At 35.7% G+C, this 19,370-nt stretch overlaps 1 protein-coding gene across 2 annotated transcripts in view; it reads right to left on the minus strand.

Annotated features, from left to right (window-relative positions):
- L (zinc finger protein Lobe) overlaps positions 1 to 19,370 on the minus strand; it is an 813,940-nt gene that overhangs the window by 60,725 nt on the left and 733,845 nt on the right. For both annotated transcript variants that reach the window (XM_081761539.1, XM_081761547.1), the window contains one exon: positions 11,383 to 11,600. In XM_081761539.1, coding sequence (XP_081617665.1) covers positions 11,383 to 11,600 — 218 coding nt within the window. The remainder of the gene's footprint in view (positions 1 to 11,382; positions 11,601 to 19,370) is intronic.

Raw genomic sequence — 19,370 nt, forward strand, 5'->3', positions numbered from 1 at the left:
TAACACAATATTCTTGTTTTTTTTAAATATATATATAGCGGGCCATGTTGGGAATACCATGTGGGCAATATTGGGAATACCCTGTTCACGATACGGCCCACTTGCAACATTTTAGTTTTTTAATTATTGAAGTTTTATACGTCATTTTTGAGAATCAGACTATTTATTTTAATTTGCTCAAATAATCACCCAACTTGACAGTTCAGTCAATTCGCACGAAGAAAGTTTCTCTTATGGAAAAAATGAACGAAGTTAAGATAGGCTATATTCGGGCCTCCTACTATATAGTAATTGTATTATATATATATATATATATATATATATATATATATATATATATATATATATATATATATATATATATATATATATATAGTTGTCCGTAAGATTTTTCCAAGAGGTACAAAAGGACGACACAGAGGTGCATTGGGAAATACAAAAACATGATGAACGAGGCACATAATAGGAGTTATTTGTGGACATTGCAACACTTATTTTTAAACTACACTAAGTCACTATAGAATTACAGCATTTAACATAAACATATGAAATACTATCAAAGTGTAAGTAAGCAAATCTAATATGATTTGATACTTTCTTTTTTAAACTGAACCCCTTTCGAAAATCAATTGGCCCCCTGTCATGCTCAAGTTGTAGGCGGTAATGTCTGAGGAAATGGGCTTCTATTTACATCATACAGATCCTTCCCATCATCCTCAGGAATATTTTCGATTTAGGTACAATGTCGTGTTCAGACATGTGTTAGAAGGCAAGTTACAATACGAAGTGCAACTTTACTTCTATTTCAACTTTAGGTAAATAACTTTCCGGTTACCCTATAACACTAAAAAAAACGTTTTGACTAAGCGATTCCTTTCGAGTCCCTACGAACTCAGTCTGGTTCTCAATATTAAAAAATGGTAATAAAAACGTAGATAAAAAAGGCAAAAAAAACTTTTGCGTGTGTAACATCTGATATCAAAACACTTCCTGATTCTTGTAATATTTGATTGGTGAATTGACTGCCAAAATCATAAAATACTGTTTCGTTTCAGCACAATAGTCTAAGAATTACGTCAGTAACTAAAAGAAAAATCACATGTACAAACAAGTATTTATTTCATAAAGAAAAAGAGTATTTAAAATAAAAATTAGGACGGTGCATCAAACAATATTATTACATGTTAAAAAATAATTTCAACACTATTAATCCCCCCAAAGAAAGTTCACCTGACGCCTGAAGCCGTGTACAATAATAATACAATTTGTTCCTTTGGTGAAATAAACCTGTTTCCTAGAAGCAAGTCATAACACTTGTTGAAATGCAATCGAGGCTGAATTCCATCTACAGCAAAAGAAAGAAAGATGTGTCATTTGAAAGTTGGCGTACGACAACAGTTAGGTAAAAGGTTTTATAGGTGGATAAGAGGTTTGTATTTTCTAAGAGCATTCCTTGTGATTAAGTTAAGGATTGGATGGCTCGCACAACACCATCAAAAAGGAAACGAAGACTTATATATATATATAAAAATATGTATAATCTTTCTATCTCATTGTTTTGATAATATATGACCAAGACAGACTTCTTTTCGTATTTATAATACCTACGCGGAACAAATCTATCTGAGGAAAAAAGAATTTAAAAGGTTTGACAGTTATATGTTTCTACTTCTCAAAGATCCATTTCATATGCTGTAGGTTCCTATTACAGTAATAGCAGTAGAGTGATTCATATTGGAAGTTCAAACTAAAGTAGCCCAGTTTCACATTTGTGTTTAAACTCAAGGTAACAGCTTAGCCTATACATGCTTTCCGTTTCCCAAGAATAAATGCGGAAGCATGAAGGAACGAAAGGAATACATATGTTATAATATTTGTTTTTGGTTTGGAATTCAATTTTTTTTTTTTTTTTTTTTTTTTTTTTTTTTTTTTTTTTTTACACTTACACGTGAACTTAGGTCTATAGTTTTACGTGGGATTTAAGCCATGAGAGAAGCTTTCACCAGGAACCGAACTTGAATCTTCTACATAGAGGACGACAATCCAAATTATTTATAGATGGAAAAATCTTATGTGATTTATCTGATTTTGTTTTATTTCCTTAGGCAACACCAAGGTTGTTCGATTTTCGGTGGGGAAACTCAGTCGAAAAGGTGTAACAGCTTTTTCAGGCCAGCCATTTTGGGTGAGGTTTTTTTCTTGGGCTTCCTCATTCACACAAGGTAAATACCGGGATGGTACCTAACATAAAAGTACCAGGCCGCTTCCCTCCTTCTCCATTACTTTCTTCCTCTTCAATTCCCCAGGCAGTGTGATCCCCGAGGGACGTCATCCCTCATACGTGACGGGCTACATGGCCATAGATGCTGAAAACCCAGAAATCTAATTCCTAATCCTAAGCAACGCCGAGGTTATGAGGGAAAAGATCTATGTGAGATCCAGTTTCAGTTGTAACCTAGGTTGGAACAAATTACACGCGCTCTGAAAGCAGGCGTTCTGAGCGTAAGATGGAGAAGTAATCTTTCATCTTTTAAACAAAGTACAAGGGATCATAATCTAATAAGCCACAATTCTTTCTCCTTACTTTGATAAATTATTTTTAAATTACTTTGGTACAAATTCGTTTTCCTCTTAACAGTTTGGTTTACCAAAACGTCTTTGTACATATTTACTTTGTCCGTGTGTCCGTTCGTCCTAGAGACCAAGGAACACCATTGGTCAGAATGTAGAAGGTCAGAAGTTAGGAATCGATTGATTGATTGATTGATTTTAGTTTAGCGTCCCTTTCAGCAGCGAGGCTATATGAGACGTGGACCTACTGATTAACGTGGAATCCGAACCACATGAGCTCCCGCCGGGAATCGAACCCGGGTCTCCCACGCCAAATGCGCGTATGCTAACCGCTTAGCCACGAGAGAGCTTAAGTTAGGAATCGAGTTCATACCGGTAAAAGTATGAACCAACTATCACTATAGAGCGAAAATGATAATACAAAAAGGGGAGCGGTTTTCTGCAATCAGTTAGTTGTTCCAAGAATATATTCTTTCTCCATTCTAATCTCTCTCTGCTAAAATTGGAAGAGTTAGAAATCTACTACCACTTTCAGGTTCAACATTAATTGAGAACATATCACGCCACATAAACCAAACTCTTTTACTTGGTGTACACATAACAACGCTACTTGTTTAGTATTACGAACCGAAAGTTCTAGTTTCTTGTCCCAATTTTAGTTTATGGGCACGTGGGGGTAAAAGAAACGAATGATTCATGAAAATGAATTATTATGAAACAATCTGTGGGGTGAGAGTGTTGAAGGAAACGGAATAACCTCTAGAACACCCACGGACATGATATTGTCCATCACAAACTCACAAGCATGGGATCGAACCAGGGACTTCCTGCCACTCTATCACTAAACCACCATATCTACTATACTTCAAGATTACGAAAACAAACCGCATACATTTTCTTAAGGGCCACAATGATAATACGCATAATATAAATTTAAACCTTGGTGCTCATTAACCTACATCACTGAAAGAAAATGGAGTACTTTCTTGTATTTACTTGAAAGATCGAATCATCATAAAATATTTTATGCATTGGAGTGCGTCATTTAATAGTCTTTATTAAAAAAAAAAAAAAGTATCTAAAATTTAATGCATGTTCATGTTTCATTTCCTCACTTCATACTTTTCTCTTATTCCAGTTACTGTACTTAGGAAGTGAAACATAACTAATAGTTTGGTATTACTGTGTACCGGTTTTTCAAATGTTACTCATATGGAAAACAAAAGAACCAATTTGAATATAATTTTCATTGTCGTGCACAAAACACAATTGTCTGCAATATCAGAAACGAAAAAGCATAGTAAACTTGATACACGTGTATTTCTGTTATAGGTTTGCACTATAGTTGCTGTACGTACGAATAAACAAGAATTATTCCGAAAATTGTTTGTTACCAGTTGAATTTTTTTTCTTCTAAAAAATGAGGCTACGTCAGACACAGAACAATAGTTTTGCACGCGGACTATTACCGGGAACCGAATTCCGATCTCCAGTACAAAGAAGGAAAATAACCACTTAACCCTTTCACAGAGGAAGTCGACTTTTGTCGACAGAACCAAATTTCCTTAACATGCGAATGTCGACTATAGTCGACGTGTTAAAATTTGTTTGTCCGTATCTTGGCTTTGTCGAGAGTAGTCGCCAAAGTTGTACCGTTCATTTTTGTTTGTGTTCTATTGTTTTCGATAAACAATAGAAATCACACAGAAAACCTTTGGCGACTACAATCGACAAACCCAAGATACAGACAAATTTTAACACGTCGACTATAATCGACATTCGCAGGTTAGGGAAATTTTTTTCCGTCGCCTTCCACAGTGAAAGGGTTAATTATGAGGAAGTTGTGTTCACCCAAATTAATTTATACTGTAATTTGAAGTGAGTAGACAATACATTCTCACTTAACAATTTGTTATTTTTCTTATGATAAAATATTGTATTTAATTGGATAGGAAGGCACAGATGAAGCTTACATGTCACTTTCTTTATTAAATCTATGTGACAATTCTGGTGCTCCGGATATATAACAATTGTGAAGGATTATCTTTTTAATTGTGTATTTTCCTTTAGTAAGATTAATTCAAATTTACCTGAAATTGGATTACAAGAATTATGAATAAATTACTACAAAAACAGTAATTCATCTCTGATTTTTCAAGAACTATTGAACAAAGAGAAATCTTCACATTTTCGTTCAATTAGATCTCGATTTCGGAAAGTGGATTCCAAAGGACGTGAAAAGAACAGATGCTTCAACAAGTATAAAGATATTCGAGCCATCGAATTATCTTTCTAATTTCAATGTAAATACCACGATGTTGCTAATCAAGGAAACATCTAATATGAAATGCAGGATATAATGCTTCCTGTCTGGGAGCGTATTTTATGGCAAGTTGATATGAATACTATCAAATGCCTTGTAGATGATCTTCTAGTAATAATAAGGTTTATATAAAACAATAAAAATGTCAACGTCTTTATATAGACGATAATTGTTATTGCATATTAGACTTTGAAACGTATTATGCATAACGTATTAATCATTCAGTATATACTTGTAGTATTTACTGTATATGTCTATAAGTAATTTGCACTCAGCTCTAATATAAATGCAAACAAAAAACAAACAAAAAGTAACCCGTTTTAACTTGGTGCTTTGCTATCGATCTTTTTTTCAAGGGCTCTTTCTTTACGAAAAAAAGATCGCATAAATTAAAGAATGGTCCATAATATTTCATCGTAGCCTGCTTCACATACTTATGCGCACATACACACACATACAGAATAACTTGTTCCGTTCATGCATCAAGTGTTGCTGGAAGTTAGTCAGTTTACACTGCCCCATTCTACTATATACAAGTCTGGTTTTCGATCAACGTACTATGGAAGTACGTGCAACAACCGCCTGAAGGTTCCCAAAGATAGCCGTCACACACGTCAATTCCACCAGTTTGGTTTGTCCGCTGTTGGCACCTGCATGCTTTCTTATCTTTTTTGCTACAGTATTAGCTAGCAAGGAAAATGCATCACACGTATTGTGTGTAAAAGTATTAACTTCAGAAACTAAACAGGTATTAACGGACAGCCATCAAGAAATAGTCCGAGAAATTAAATAAAGAAGAAAAAACATACAATGTATTGACTTCCGGTTCTTTTCCCCCCTCCACCTTATAGTGCGCACTTGTGCTTACACAGGATTGACGACCCCAATGCAAATGAAGTCATGATAAAACCGCAAGATGTGTGTGTGTGTGAAAGAAAGGAAGGGAGAGGGCATATGAAGAAAAAGAATTCCATTTTGTATGACTCACATCACAACAACAAAGTTAACTTTTATTACGTTAGTCATTCAAAATGTACACATGTATATATATCAAGTATGAACATTTTTTTCTTACAGAAAAATAAAGAAAGAAAAAGAAAATAAGTAAATCAAGCTATAAAATGAAACTTGTATAAGTTAAAGCTACAAGGCCTAGCGAATAATTTGGTTTTCTTTAAAAAAAGAGTTTTTTTTATTTAAAAAATCGTAATGCTTCAAGTGCAAACACATACATTTCCTGAATATGTTTACTTGTAAAACAGGTAATAGTTACTTTTTTATACTAAATGTTTGCTTTTTTTATAATTTTATTTTCAACTTTATTTAATGCATTAAAGAACCGTTTACGTAGTACCAAAATGTTTGGTTTAATCAAGTTTTTTTTTTTAAATTACATGATAAAAGGAGTGTAAGAGTTAAATAATTGCTTATTGACGTGTCACATAACTCCAACAAAATTATTATTTCCTTTCTCATCTGTCACTTGTCCTCCCATTCGAAACAGTGTGGCCAGATATTCAGTAATCTATCTTTTTCAGAATTTTTGTAAGTTCTCAATTCTTCTTTCTATTTTTTTTTTAAACTTCGTAAATCCCACATAGTAAACTAACCCACTTATTGCTCTAATATGCATATCTTTCGCACACGTTGTCCTGGGATCGATTTCAGGTAAGATTCTATTGAATAATTGCACAGTTCTATTTTCTTCTTTGAATCGTCCAGGACTGCAGCGAGGTAACATGGCGACTCTGGCAGCGAAGAACAATTTCCAATACTTATTTCTGATATTCAAAATATTTGTTCACAACTCATATTCATCTCTTGGCTCCTTTTCTGGTTGGGATACAACAACAACACACGCTTAGGGATGGCCAATTCCGGATTTTTCCCCGTAATCCGGAAAATAAAATAATCGAAAACATTTCGGGTTTCGGAAAGTTCCAATTTCGGAAAATTCCGGAATTCGGAAAAAATCGGAATATAAAAAATCCGATTTCGGAAAAATTCCGAAATTTTTCCGAATTAAGGAATTTTTCTGACATCGGAATTGTCCGAAATCAGGAAATCCGAAATGTCCTGAATGTTATGCAACCTGTAACACAATAGAGTAGTGTGGGTTGCCTGACCTGAGTAACTTCTGAGATACTCTGTACTTCTAAGACTCCAGAACGTGTGATCTCTCAATCTCTCCTCTAGCCGAAAATCGAAAAAAGCTCATTCGTACTACACGATTACATCTGGTGAAGATCTATCACTGTGCAAAAGTTGATGGGTCGAGGTATCTTCTTTCTATGTGAAAGACTGATGACTAACACACACACAGATACACAAACACATGTTATTTTATATATTAATATAAGATGAGAATAGCGTTTGTAGCCCCCCGCCCGTCACCTATAGTTCGTTTGAAATAATTTAATGTATAATGCTCTTTTGTTTATCAACACCATGCTATTATACATAGTTTCAATTTATTTTTAAAAATAATAAGTACGTAAGATAGGGATGCAAATACCACTCGCCCGGGGCGAGTGGTTCATCGGTGCGGGCGAGTATTTAATATCATACCAAAGGTAAGTAATGATTTCTATTGTGGGATGTGGGCCAGTAACTTTTTCTTGGGCGAGTAAAATTTTGTTGCTTATTTCATCTCTGGCGTAAGAGTTCCCATGATCTGTTGTTCACTCATCTGGCTAACAAAATAATCATTCGGGGGCTGTCGATTTTGGCAGATGACATTGAAAGACTGTCACTACTCTACACAGTATAATAGGTGACACTTAACTGATCACATATATCCCCACTTGAAGGTAATGTATTCACAAGAAAAAAAAACATGGATTTTTAATTGGTATAATTGTTTCCAACTATTTTCTCAATTACAGAGAATTTTATGTTTCATGTAACGCAGTGCTATGTCAAAATTCTGGAATTTTCTCAACATTTTGTCATACTTATCAATGGAAAGTTTTGAATGAGCGTTTCGAAAATAATCCTTCCACTATTCTGCTAATTGTCGTTTGTTCTTTTTAACAAGAGAGAATTGTTTTCTCACACCATACTTAAATATACTTCGTACACAATACTATTATCATAAAGACCAAAATTAATTTAGTAAGAATTTGTTATACGAGAAGCACATATAACTCTCAAGTCCACAAAGGCATGCGCCAGATAGACGTTTTCTTATCTGAATGACAAAGTACAAGCATATTGACTTCAATCCTTACATATGGATTTAAATCGAAGTTATGTACTTTTCAAACACCTCAAGTAGCTCTAAAACTACCTCATAACTGTGTTTCAACAACAAAACGAAACATTTGTTATTGAGTAGTCGAATGTAGGACCAACCCATTCGTAATTCGGCTCAGGTACAAACCCAACGATTGGTTCGGATTCTACTTAAAGGAAAGGCTTTGTCTCATATAGTTACAGTGCTGAAAATGGACGTGAGTATGACTGTGTGTAAAATGAGTATGTAAAATGAGTATTTAAATACTTCCTCTAACCCCCTCCTTAGTTAAAGGATAACACATAGCAAGACATTATCAATTCTTCTTTTAAGTTTGTTCTCCTGATAGTAACAATCATATTATACTTGGAAAAGAATCTCTTGGCATTACCACTCGAGACTGGCAACCATAATGAACGTAACGAGCTGACAGCAAAAGACCTGTGGTTAACTTTTAAACTGTTTAACAATGATACAATGTCAACTTCTTTATCCTCACTGTTGATAACTTCAATAACCTTACTTTTAAATTCACGGTAAGCAACCAACAGATCATGAACACTTGCACCACAAAACACAGTCAAGGATTTAAACAACAGTTCAGTTTTGTTGATGTATTAATCTTTATGAAGTGAAACAGCTTCTGGATCAAATAACTCGCAGAGCGTTTTCGTAAAACCAACGTTTTTTAAAGTTAAATAATATTGGAAATGAACTTTTTTTAGTTATTATTAGCAATAATTAAAAAAGAATTCCACTTTTTTGTTTTCATTCGCATTTATCGCAAGTAATAAATAATTTAGCAAAAATACACTATAATATAATGGTGATTTCTGGCTGTGAAACGAAAAGTATGATGCTTCCTGAAACATTTTTTTAACGTTTCGCACATATGGAATTAACGAAAAAGTTTTGTCTCTATATCTCTTATTATTTCATAGAGCAATGTTAATACTGATTTTCACACGTTTTGTGTTTTCACAACATATTTAGAACACTAACACTTCTTCTTCTTCTTTTTTAATATATCGAAGTGTTGAATATATAGACTTACTTGACTTAGCAAAGCATATCAGTCGGTTTCTATCTTTTGAAAACTCTTTCCCACCTCTTTTTTTTCTTTCTTTTAATTTAGAAAATACATTCAACACCATTTTTAAATAGGTTAGAAATGTGAAAACTAGGTACACAAAGAATCTTAAATTGAGTCTTTGAACCGGGGCGACAAGTTGTAGATAGATATTCACAAGAAAGAAAAAAAAATAGTTATCCGGTAATAAAACATAGAAATACCATCACAAACACTGAACATCAAAACAAAAGTGTAAAATAAACATGTGTAATTGATTCATTCATATTCAGAATGTGTGATTTTCTTGAAGAAGTTTCTTTCGTAAAATGTGGATCAAGCGGAAATTGGAATAAAGTTGTCTATAGACTGGCAGAAAAGAAAGGAAAAAAAAGAAATAAATAAGACGTAATGAATAAGTGAAAGAACTTCATACTGAAATAAACACACGTGGATGAAATTTAATGTTATGTAAGGACACAACAGCAAGTAACATAAAAATATATGTTCGTATGTTGATAACTTTTTTTTTCACAGAAACTGAATACGTAATTTCACCGACAGGCTAAATAAAAAGAGAGATGGTTATTGGGTTCTTTCTCATTAATTTCTTCCTCATTACACGTAATCAACTTTTCTCCCCCCTTTTTTGGGTGATTTCTTTCTCGCTAATTGTAACTGTCAATTTTTAGTGTTAACAACATATTTAATTAGTGCAACACCACACTAATTTTCTTACGTAATTACAACAATTTTTCGTTCATTCATTCTTAACCTAATTTTTCTGGGTATCTCTTATCTACAATAGAAGTGCTGATTTTACTGATCAACCGCCAAGAGAAAGCTGCTTAAGATAGAACCTTGCGAAATAAGCTACCACTAAGGAAGAATTTTTTGGAAATTCAGCGTGGAAGGGGAGAAATACAGGGTACCGAATATTATAATAAGATGTTTATATCTCGGAGTTCTTTAAGGTTAAGCTTCAGACGAAAAATGGTACTTTAACGTTTGTGATATTTGATAATTCAGCGTTTTCTGATACTTGACCTAGAAGAGAAGAGGAAGGATTGGGGTGGTTGACGAAGATGCCAATACAAGGTGTTCGAATAATTATTGAGAGAGACTTTGATTTGGTCTGATTTTGAGTTTAGCATTCCTTTCAGCAGCAAGGCTATACGATACGTGAACCTACCGCTTATGTGTGGGATTGGAACCACATGAGCTCCCGCCGGGAATCGAATTCGGGTCTCTCGCGCCAAAAACGTGTACGATAATCGTATAGCCACGAGGGAGCTCGCGAGACTTCAAGTTTAGACGAAGAACGAAATTTACTATCTCCAGTAACACGTGAGGACATTTGGTACTAATGAATTGAGTTGTTGAGTTGATTTGAAGTTTAACGTCCCTTTCAGCAGTGAGGCTACATGAAACGGGACCCACTGATTAACGTGAAATCCGAACCATATGAGCTCCCGCCGGGAATCGAACCCGAGTCTTCCACGCCAAAGGCGCGCACGCTAACCAAGGTAGTAATAAAGAAATAAAAAAAACTGTCAGTGATAAATGACACATTTTTTTTTTAATGAAAAATGTTTTGGTCTTATGGGCTACCATGAAGGTTCAAACCCATTTCTGACTTTATGGACTGGAGTTCCTTATCTGTGAACTCTAACAGATTACCTTATTGCCTCATGATGCTTGACAATTCAGTGCGTCCACTGGGAATTGAACTTAGGACAATAACGAAATAAGCTAAAAGAATTTCTTGACCTTAGGGAGCTTGGAGGTGGTTACACGGGTCTGCTATCATTACCATGGCAATATTCATGACATGACATAATAGCAATATGTGTGTGTACTTGCGCCAGAGATCTGAGATTCCATCAAAAAACGTGTTTTAACTTGCAACAGCGTAAGAACTTGGAGTTTAGGGAGAGGGTACTTAATCCCATTTATTTTGATGAAAAAATCTGAATATCATTTCATTTTCTGGCGCGATTTCTTAAAATTTTCTTTGTATCTTGTAATTAGCGGCACTTATATCTTCTAATTTCATGACTTCCTGGTAATCTGTGCTTACAAATACCAACGACATAAACACTGTTTGTTTCTAATTGAGCACAGAAAAGTGCAGATAATTTGTAAAATTATGCCATTAATAATAATTTTTAAAATGTCACTTACCTGCTCATGTTTCTTGAGATAGCTGAGGCGAGGGAAGGCCTTGTCGCAGAATTGACAGGCGTACGGGGTGGCCTCGGTCACCCCGATAGTGAAAGTCAGCTCCGCGTCCGTCACGTCGGTGGCGCTGTTCGGCGTAGCGCAAGAACTTGGCGAGGGTGACGTCTGTTCGTCCGGCGTCTCCGAACGCCAAGAGGATGGAGGGTCTGTACCAAGGGCGTCTGAAAAAAATAAATGTAAAGAATAATATTAAAATTAAGGCAAGAAGGGACTTGATAAGTCATTAAAATCATTTAAGTACAACAATATCTCCTTAAAGAGAACTTTTCTAAAGGTGAATTCAGGGCATTTCCGCATTCCCGAAAATAAAAAAAATCGCAAAATTATTATTTCGCATGTAGGAAACACTTGAAACGACCGATGTTCAAAATGAAGAAGCACAGAGAAAAATGCAGCATTAGTGTTGGCCTCCTGTTTACACGGATGTCAATCCAATAGAACTTTACAGTGAATTATCGAAAGACTGAGTTTTGAAATACCTGAAACTGTCAACTAGGGTTTAAATTGTATATTGTAAGAGTGATGCTCGCTCTTCATTGTATTATTTACATTTGGAATATGGTAAGTGCTAAGTAGGCTTTTTAAGAGGTAAATTTTACTCTACTGAGGGTATTACATCACTACATTAAAAATATGTAAGATTTTATCTTTGCGCAAATTTATTCTAGATCAAACACGATAGGTAGTATCTTTACATGATAACCGACTATAGTTATTGAAGAAGGGTTGAGTGTGTGGAACGAGTTTATAATTTAATAAACCAAAATAAGAAACTCGAAATGTTTGCTTATTCAACACTCAAGGTCTGGAGCAACCCTGTGCAAGCGGCAGCCTTCGGGCCACTCCCGGCCACTGAACCTTTTCATCTGACCCATTTGACCCTTATTAAAAAATGTATTTCTTACAAAATCTTTTAAATTGATTTTTTTTTTAAATCCCTAGATAGTTTATATCCACCTTGAAAATAGTCTCCGCGTTGGAACATTCAAGGTACCAACAAACATTGAGACACTAGTTTCAGAATATGAAAGATCAAGTTTTCCATTAAATCGGCAAGTAAATAGATTTTTCTACTTTTCTTTAGTAAGTAAATGTTTTTGTTACCGTTATAATAGATTTTGTGTTCCTGTGAAGTTAGAGTACAGTGAACAAGCTTTTCCATTGAATAGGGCACTTCAATTCTTGTTAAAATGTTATATATTGTCTCGTACGGACCTCAACGCTAGTAAGATTTGTGATTGGTCCACCCCTTGTTCTGTCTTGCACATGCCCGTACTAGAGAATTGTGTGGTATAATAGTGAACTTAATTTTTGTTATACACATTTAAAAAATGTTCACGGAAACAAAAATGTGTTACGTTAAAAACAGATTTTTATAGAACACGAAACCCGTTAAACTGAGGTATAAGGACAAGAAACACAATATCGTATGAAACTCGAAAAAAAAAATTCGCTATCATAGGAAACACGAAATCAAAGAAACATAAACATTAGTGAAAAGAGTATAAATAAATATAGGTCGTAAGAGTGAAATTGAAGACATAGGACACGAGAGAATAAAAAATGTATCTTTTCCGATCATTGAGCTAATTTAATACATTCCTTTCCACTACAACGGCGTACCGTAAGTCTACTTTATCAAGTCCAATGCTTTGGATTTTATTTAAGTAACCACTCAGACGCGATGATGGGGTATTGCGCACTGTTTTATTGCAAATTAAGCAAAAAAATCTACCAAAACCCTGGATTGAGCGAAGAAGTTCAACTCAGTTATTAGTTAGATTCTCTTACCGCAGAATTGTCAAATACCCTGACTCATAGTCAATGTATATCCTAGGCAAAGTAATTCTCACAGATTGCTTTTCTAAGAAAGACGTTTATTATTTCTATTCCTTTAAACACTTTTATTTTCTATTTTATTAGGATCACATTAGTGCGACTTACAAGATTGTACTGTTAGTCTGTCCGTTAATTCACATGATAACTCTTGGGCGAAAACGAATTTTTCAATACTGTTTTAACAATAGATATGTAGATCGATTATCTCGGCTGAGTTGGTTAATTGAGTCAATCTATTAACATCTTCACGGTTAACGGTGACAAACGGTGATTATCCACGTCCCGTTTAAAATCTATGGCATCATCTAACTTCTACGCAACCTGCACAGTAGCAAAGAAATGTTGGTTGCCTAACCTGAAAGGATTTTTTTTTTTTTTTTTTTTTTTTTGCAAAGAGCCCTTTCGAATATCCCATACATGGCCTCGCGTGTTCCTCTTTACAATCTTTAACAGAATTTGTTTATTATTTTCGCGTTTCTGTGACCTCACTTTTAGTTTTCTTTAAATATACTTGGTTGTGTTATTATGGTATTATTCCATCGGGCGTGTATTGAGTTTTCATTTTTTTAAAAAGTTTTATTTTTGATAACGATTTTATTTTTAGAGGTTGTTTCATGAGAAGGATTTGTCGACCTTTGACCTTTTCGTGACGGGGACAAATAACCTCGGATGTTCCCATTAACACATCAATCAATCAATCAATACAAGGAAGAGAAAGACATATTATATAACAGTTATGTACTTCTCAAGGTTTCCTAATTCGAACGTGTTCCCCCAATGTTGTGTTTCTGTTTTGTTAAAATAAATTTAACCAGAGGTAAAAGTGAAGGGGAACGCGGTAGGATGCTGTTCCCCCACTTCCAAAGAAATATCTATGGCATCTCTCTGTCCCCCCCCCCCCAAAAAAAAAACCAATGGTCAAAGATAGACACTGGGGACGGCAGACGTCATCCTACTTTTACAGATCCACTTTTACCCCTGTATTTAACACAAAATGCAGGTATTGAACAAAATTAAGTTTACACGCAACTTTGGGCTGCCTAGTTCGTGACTAGCAGACAGACACACATTTATATTCATAATAAATAAATATAAGACCTCAAATACACATATAAATCGAGCTTTCTTATGGCTATATGATTAGCGTTCGTGCATTTGACGCGGGAGAGATCCGGGTTCGATTCCCAGTGGCAGTTCCTGTGGTTAGGGTTCCACGTTAGGTGTAGGTTCACGTCTGTCATAGTCACGATGATGAAAAGGACGCTAATCTAAATTTCAATCTAATCCAATCCAACATACACAAATGAATCCACAACGCTTATCTCTGGGACGACGGTTTTCTGGTTTGATCCCAGGCCAATGTTTTTGTGATGGACAGCAGTTTTCTTGGGGTTCTTACTTCCACATTTTCATCTCACTAATTCTTTCACAATCATTCACTCTCATTAATCTTCTGTCTCCTTCAGCCTAAAGGGCATAACCATGGGCATTTTTTCATTTGAATAGCCCAATATTGTGGATTTTACACTGAATTTTGAGTAATCTTACAACGACAGATAGTTAACGTACCAATAAATTCTTTTACACATTTTTCTGATCGAATATTTGACACACGTACTATTGCCGAGGACATATAAACCCAAGACTCAAAAATTACAATATGTATATTATCAGAGAGATATCTACACAGGAAAGACCCTACGAAAATATACTTTTTCAAACTTCCTGCATCAACATTGGATGGTACAGGAAATTCCATCTAGCTAATAATCTCAGTGACTTCTTCGTTTTGTATGTTTCAAAACAGCTAAACGACCGTTGTGCACTTAATAGTATAAATATATCATGAACTTCCTGCGCCTGGTAACAAGACAACCAGCAGATACCCTGCTCTTCTTGGTTGGTACCCGTTCCGTCGACCAACAGAAAAGTGAAGACAGGCGATCTCCACAGGATAAATGATCCGGGCAGAATTAGGTGCGGCTGTGACACGTAGCGGAAACCACTTTGTAATTCGCTAACAAAAAGAGAATAGGGTAGCCAAAATAAAAAGAGAAAAAAGAAGGAATATATATATATATATATATATATATATATATATATATATATATATATATATATATATATATATATATATATATATTCTTGAAAAATTAGAGGCATTGCATTGTGGGATCTCTTGGTTGTTGACAGATGACAGCCTAGCAGTTCGTTTGCGGTAGAAGTGATGCTTTTTGGAAGCAAAAAGATCTGGATCCCTATAATGCAGATTAATGGCCATTGCTTTTTTTTTTTCTGTATATATCTATACGTAGACCATAGCGTAGCTCTCTTCTTCAGTTGAGAACCCATCAACGAGGTACGGATTGTGTTATAGACGAAGAAACGAAACGAACCTTCCTTCTCCGTCTGGTTTCCTGCGTGACGACGCCCTCGCGCAACACAGAAATTGAGATAGATGTCCTCAGCTCTGAAGCATTTCAACATTTCCCTATTCCTCCTCGTCTTGTCATTTTGCTCTTTTTCTCGTTTCTGCCTCCATGAATTACATAGAAGAATGGAAGACTAAAAGAGCAACAAAAGAAGGATTTTTTCCGTGTGTGTTCCGTGTTATCCTACTGTGAGTTCTATTCGCATTGCAAGCGAAAAAAAAAAAAAGATTGTGTTGCAAATTGCAAAACGTGTATAATAAGACATCAGTAAATTATTGTAGAAGACATTCCCGAAATTCGGCAAGGATATATTTCATGCAGCATATTTTTAGTTGTGTGGGTTACAATAACAGTGGTGTAAGTCACATTTTCTTTGTGTTCCAGAAATTAACGCAAGAGATACTGTGATAAATTCGGGAACGAAACAACTATTTTTTTCTTTATCACTATAACTTCCAATGTCTCCTGCTGACACTTAAATGAAGCGTTGACGTTTTCTATAAACTGATTGACCTACCCTGATCAGAATTCTGTCTCTATCTTTCTTTCTTAAAAAAAAAGAAAAGAAAAGAAAAGAAAAAAAAGAAAAAAAGTTACTTACACCACTCAAACTTTAACTGTCCAGTTGTTACGCTTACAAGCTGAGGCCGGATGGCCAATCTGTAATCGCGGCTCACTCGGCTTTAGGTGATTTCAGGCTCATTACACTCAATGAATCGTGCACTTGCTAATCTCAATGAGGTGCACACTTGCTCAGGTTTGCATTCAATCTTGCTCACGTTAGTGCTAGCGCTAGCTTGATCTCGCGCGGATTAAACTCATTGGGTTCGAGCTCGATGAAGGCTAGCTCATTGTCCTCAGTGGAGCTTTCACTCGCTCGAGCTCGTGTTCACTACTCTCATTTGGATTTAAAAAAAAAAAAAGTATTAAGGAAGCTACTTGTTCTAATAGGTAACGAATTCTGATCTAAAAAGCCAAAAATTACGGAGAAAACAAACTATGTAAATAATCAACTAGAGAGCTCATAGCCCTTAATGGACTGTTATATTGCTCACGAGATGGGATTTCAGGCTGTCCTAACTCGAAAAAAAAAGTGCTATGAAAGTGTATTTCATTTCGAAGAGTACTAATGTTTCTATTGGAAGAACTCTATCTTATCTTGTAGCTCGTCACGAAAATTCTGTCTCGTCTCGTGAGTAACACACGGAGCTCTCTTCTTTTGTCTGAGAACTCTCAGTGAGTTTACGTTTCAGCAAGAAAGGTAATCTGAGTGTACTTGTCGATTTTAACAAACGTTTTATTTTTTATCATTACAGAATAGGGTTAAAGGATTTCGAAACGAGGAGAAAGTAAAGAATACGTAAGCTTGAACGAAGAAAAAAGGTGAGGAAATGTTACGAGGAAGCAGTAGGGGAGAGAATAACAATGTTGGAGGTTAAAAAGAGAACCAGAAACTGTTCATAACATTTTTGAGAGGGAAGAAAAGGGATGAGATAGAAAATATGATGGAAGGAAACAGAGGAAGGGAAGAAAAGAAGACGAATAACTCCTACATTAGCTGAGGATAATATAGCTTAGAAGTTTCTCAATATGAGACAAATGCCCTGCATATGGTGCTGCTGATTAGTTCTATTCAGTAGAACAATGGTGATTATACTATTACCGAGAATCTAACCAAGAATACCCATACAGGAAGCAAGTCGCTAGTAACTCTGTTATTCAGAAGATTACTAAAGCGTAAGATACTGTTGATGGTGTGCGGGCTACGTGAATGAAACTGTGACGCGACGTTGCCATATGGTACAGGGGTGTACCTAAACAGACGCACTACAGCGAAGGCAGTCAAGCAGTTGGGAGGTCATACATCTGGTTCTGTACTTTAACAAGGTATAGCCTAGAAAGACATGACAACATCGCAGCTCTCTCATTTGCTAACAGTGTTTAAAGGGAACTCGGAGCGCCGTAAACATTATCTCTTAGCATAGTACAAGTTAGAGATGGGTATTTGGCAATGAACCCTCACTTGGGCTCGCGGGAGCTCAGTCTCAATATCCTCAATGAGGATTGCTCTAGTTTGATTTTGCGCTCATTAATCTTGCACCCACTAAGGGCTCAGGTTTGCTATCTTCAATGGGGATTACACTCCTTTGTGGTTGCGCTCACTATTGGGGCTCGTGTGGCTCGGACTCAGGCTTTAGCTAGCCTCCAATTTAAAGGAACAGCGCTCTCGATTATTGAGCTCTTGCTCAGTGAGCCTATGTTTGGTTATCTGGTGCAAATATGCTTATATATAAACGTAAAGACGCCATCTGTAACTTTACTATCCAATTCTTGTCATATTATTTCAAATGTTAATTTTATGAACTACATTACGACTATCTAAGAATCGTGTCGGTATAAGTATTTTCGCAAGTTTCTTCTCGCTGAGTGAATGTCAAAATTGTCCTTTTTTCTTTCTCTTTCATTTTAAGAACAAGTATTTCTGTTAATTGCTGTATCCTGGTCATTTATATTCATTGTCTAAATGAAAGAAGAATGCAAAGTGGTAACTTCCCGACTTGAGAAACTCGATATCTATCCAAGCTCTTGGTGAGTATACGAACGGGGTAAAAGGCGAAGAAAAAAATCGTGATGCAGAATCTCTCTCTCTGGCTGGGCTGGCGTGGCAGCATCTGTGCTCTCTGGACCAAGAACTGATCCACTCACTCGGATAAATCATGCAAGAGGAAGCCAGAAGCGCAACAAGTGTCCCTCCCGCCAACGACAGCAGGTACCAACATCTGCAGCGCGTGCGCACATGTGAAACGTGAGTGCGCGGAAACTTTTATCAAGAATCAGTATCACCATCCGTGAGGTTTTTTCGCCCTTTCTCTTTGATTATGAGCTTTTTTTTTTTTTTTTTTTTTGATGACAGGTTTTCGTTCGTAAACTAATTAACGAAATGATATAAGATAAACGAAACTCTAAACGATAATTGTAGGAAAAAACTTATAACGTCTTGTCTCAAGTAAACTTTCTCATCTTACCTTTTTATTTATTACTAGGTGAACCTGTGCTATCTACTCAACGCATCATTCTGATATGACCATGGATCTTCTTCCCATTTCCTCGAGATATCTGTTCATGTTTGTTTACGCACATAAGTGAGGGACAGGACGACTCACAAAGGGAATGAATTGCTATAGACAAACATATAAACGTAGCTTTTAATGTATACATGTTGGATTGAGTTTGTGGCACTTGAAGAAGCGACGAATGATATCAAATGGATTTTTTCCCCTTATAAATCCATATCCGTCCAAGTGCGCCTCATTGCGACTATTGAAACCTTTGAAGTTGTCAGCATGCACCAGGTTTTGCCATTCAGATTTAAGCAAAGTGCCTGCACTATCTGTCAACCCGCCTTACGTAGCTCCTCTACTGGTTGCCTAACACAAGGATATGAACGTTAGCTTCGCCCTAGCCCTAACGTTAATCTTATGGGCTCAAAACAACCCATAAAGTGTTACTTAGAGCAATAAAAAAAATGAATGAGAACTGGCAGATCTACACAAAGTTTAAAATAGACCAGTGGAAAAAAAAAAAACGCGTTTCTAGATCTTATGGTTTTCGAGATCTCATTGTCGAAAGAAATTGGCCACAAACATATAAACTGTTCTT

The sequence above is a fragment of the Thermobia domestica genome, chromosome 1 (genome assembly GCF_964235325.1).
Source record: "Thermobia domestica chromosome 1, izTheDome1.hap1.1, whole genome shotgun sequence".
NCBI classification, from domain to species: Eukaryota; Metazoa; Arthropoda; class Insecta; order Zygentoma; family Lepismatidae; genus Thermobia; species Thermobia domestica.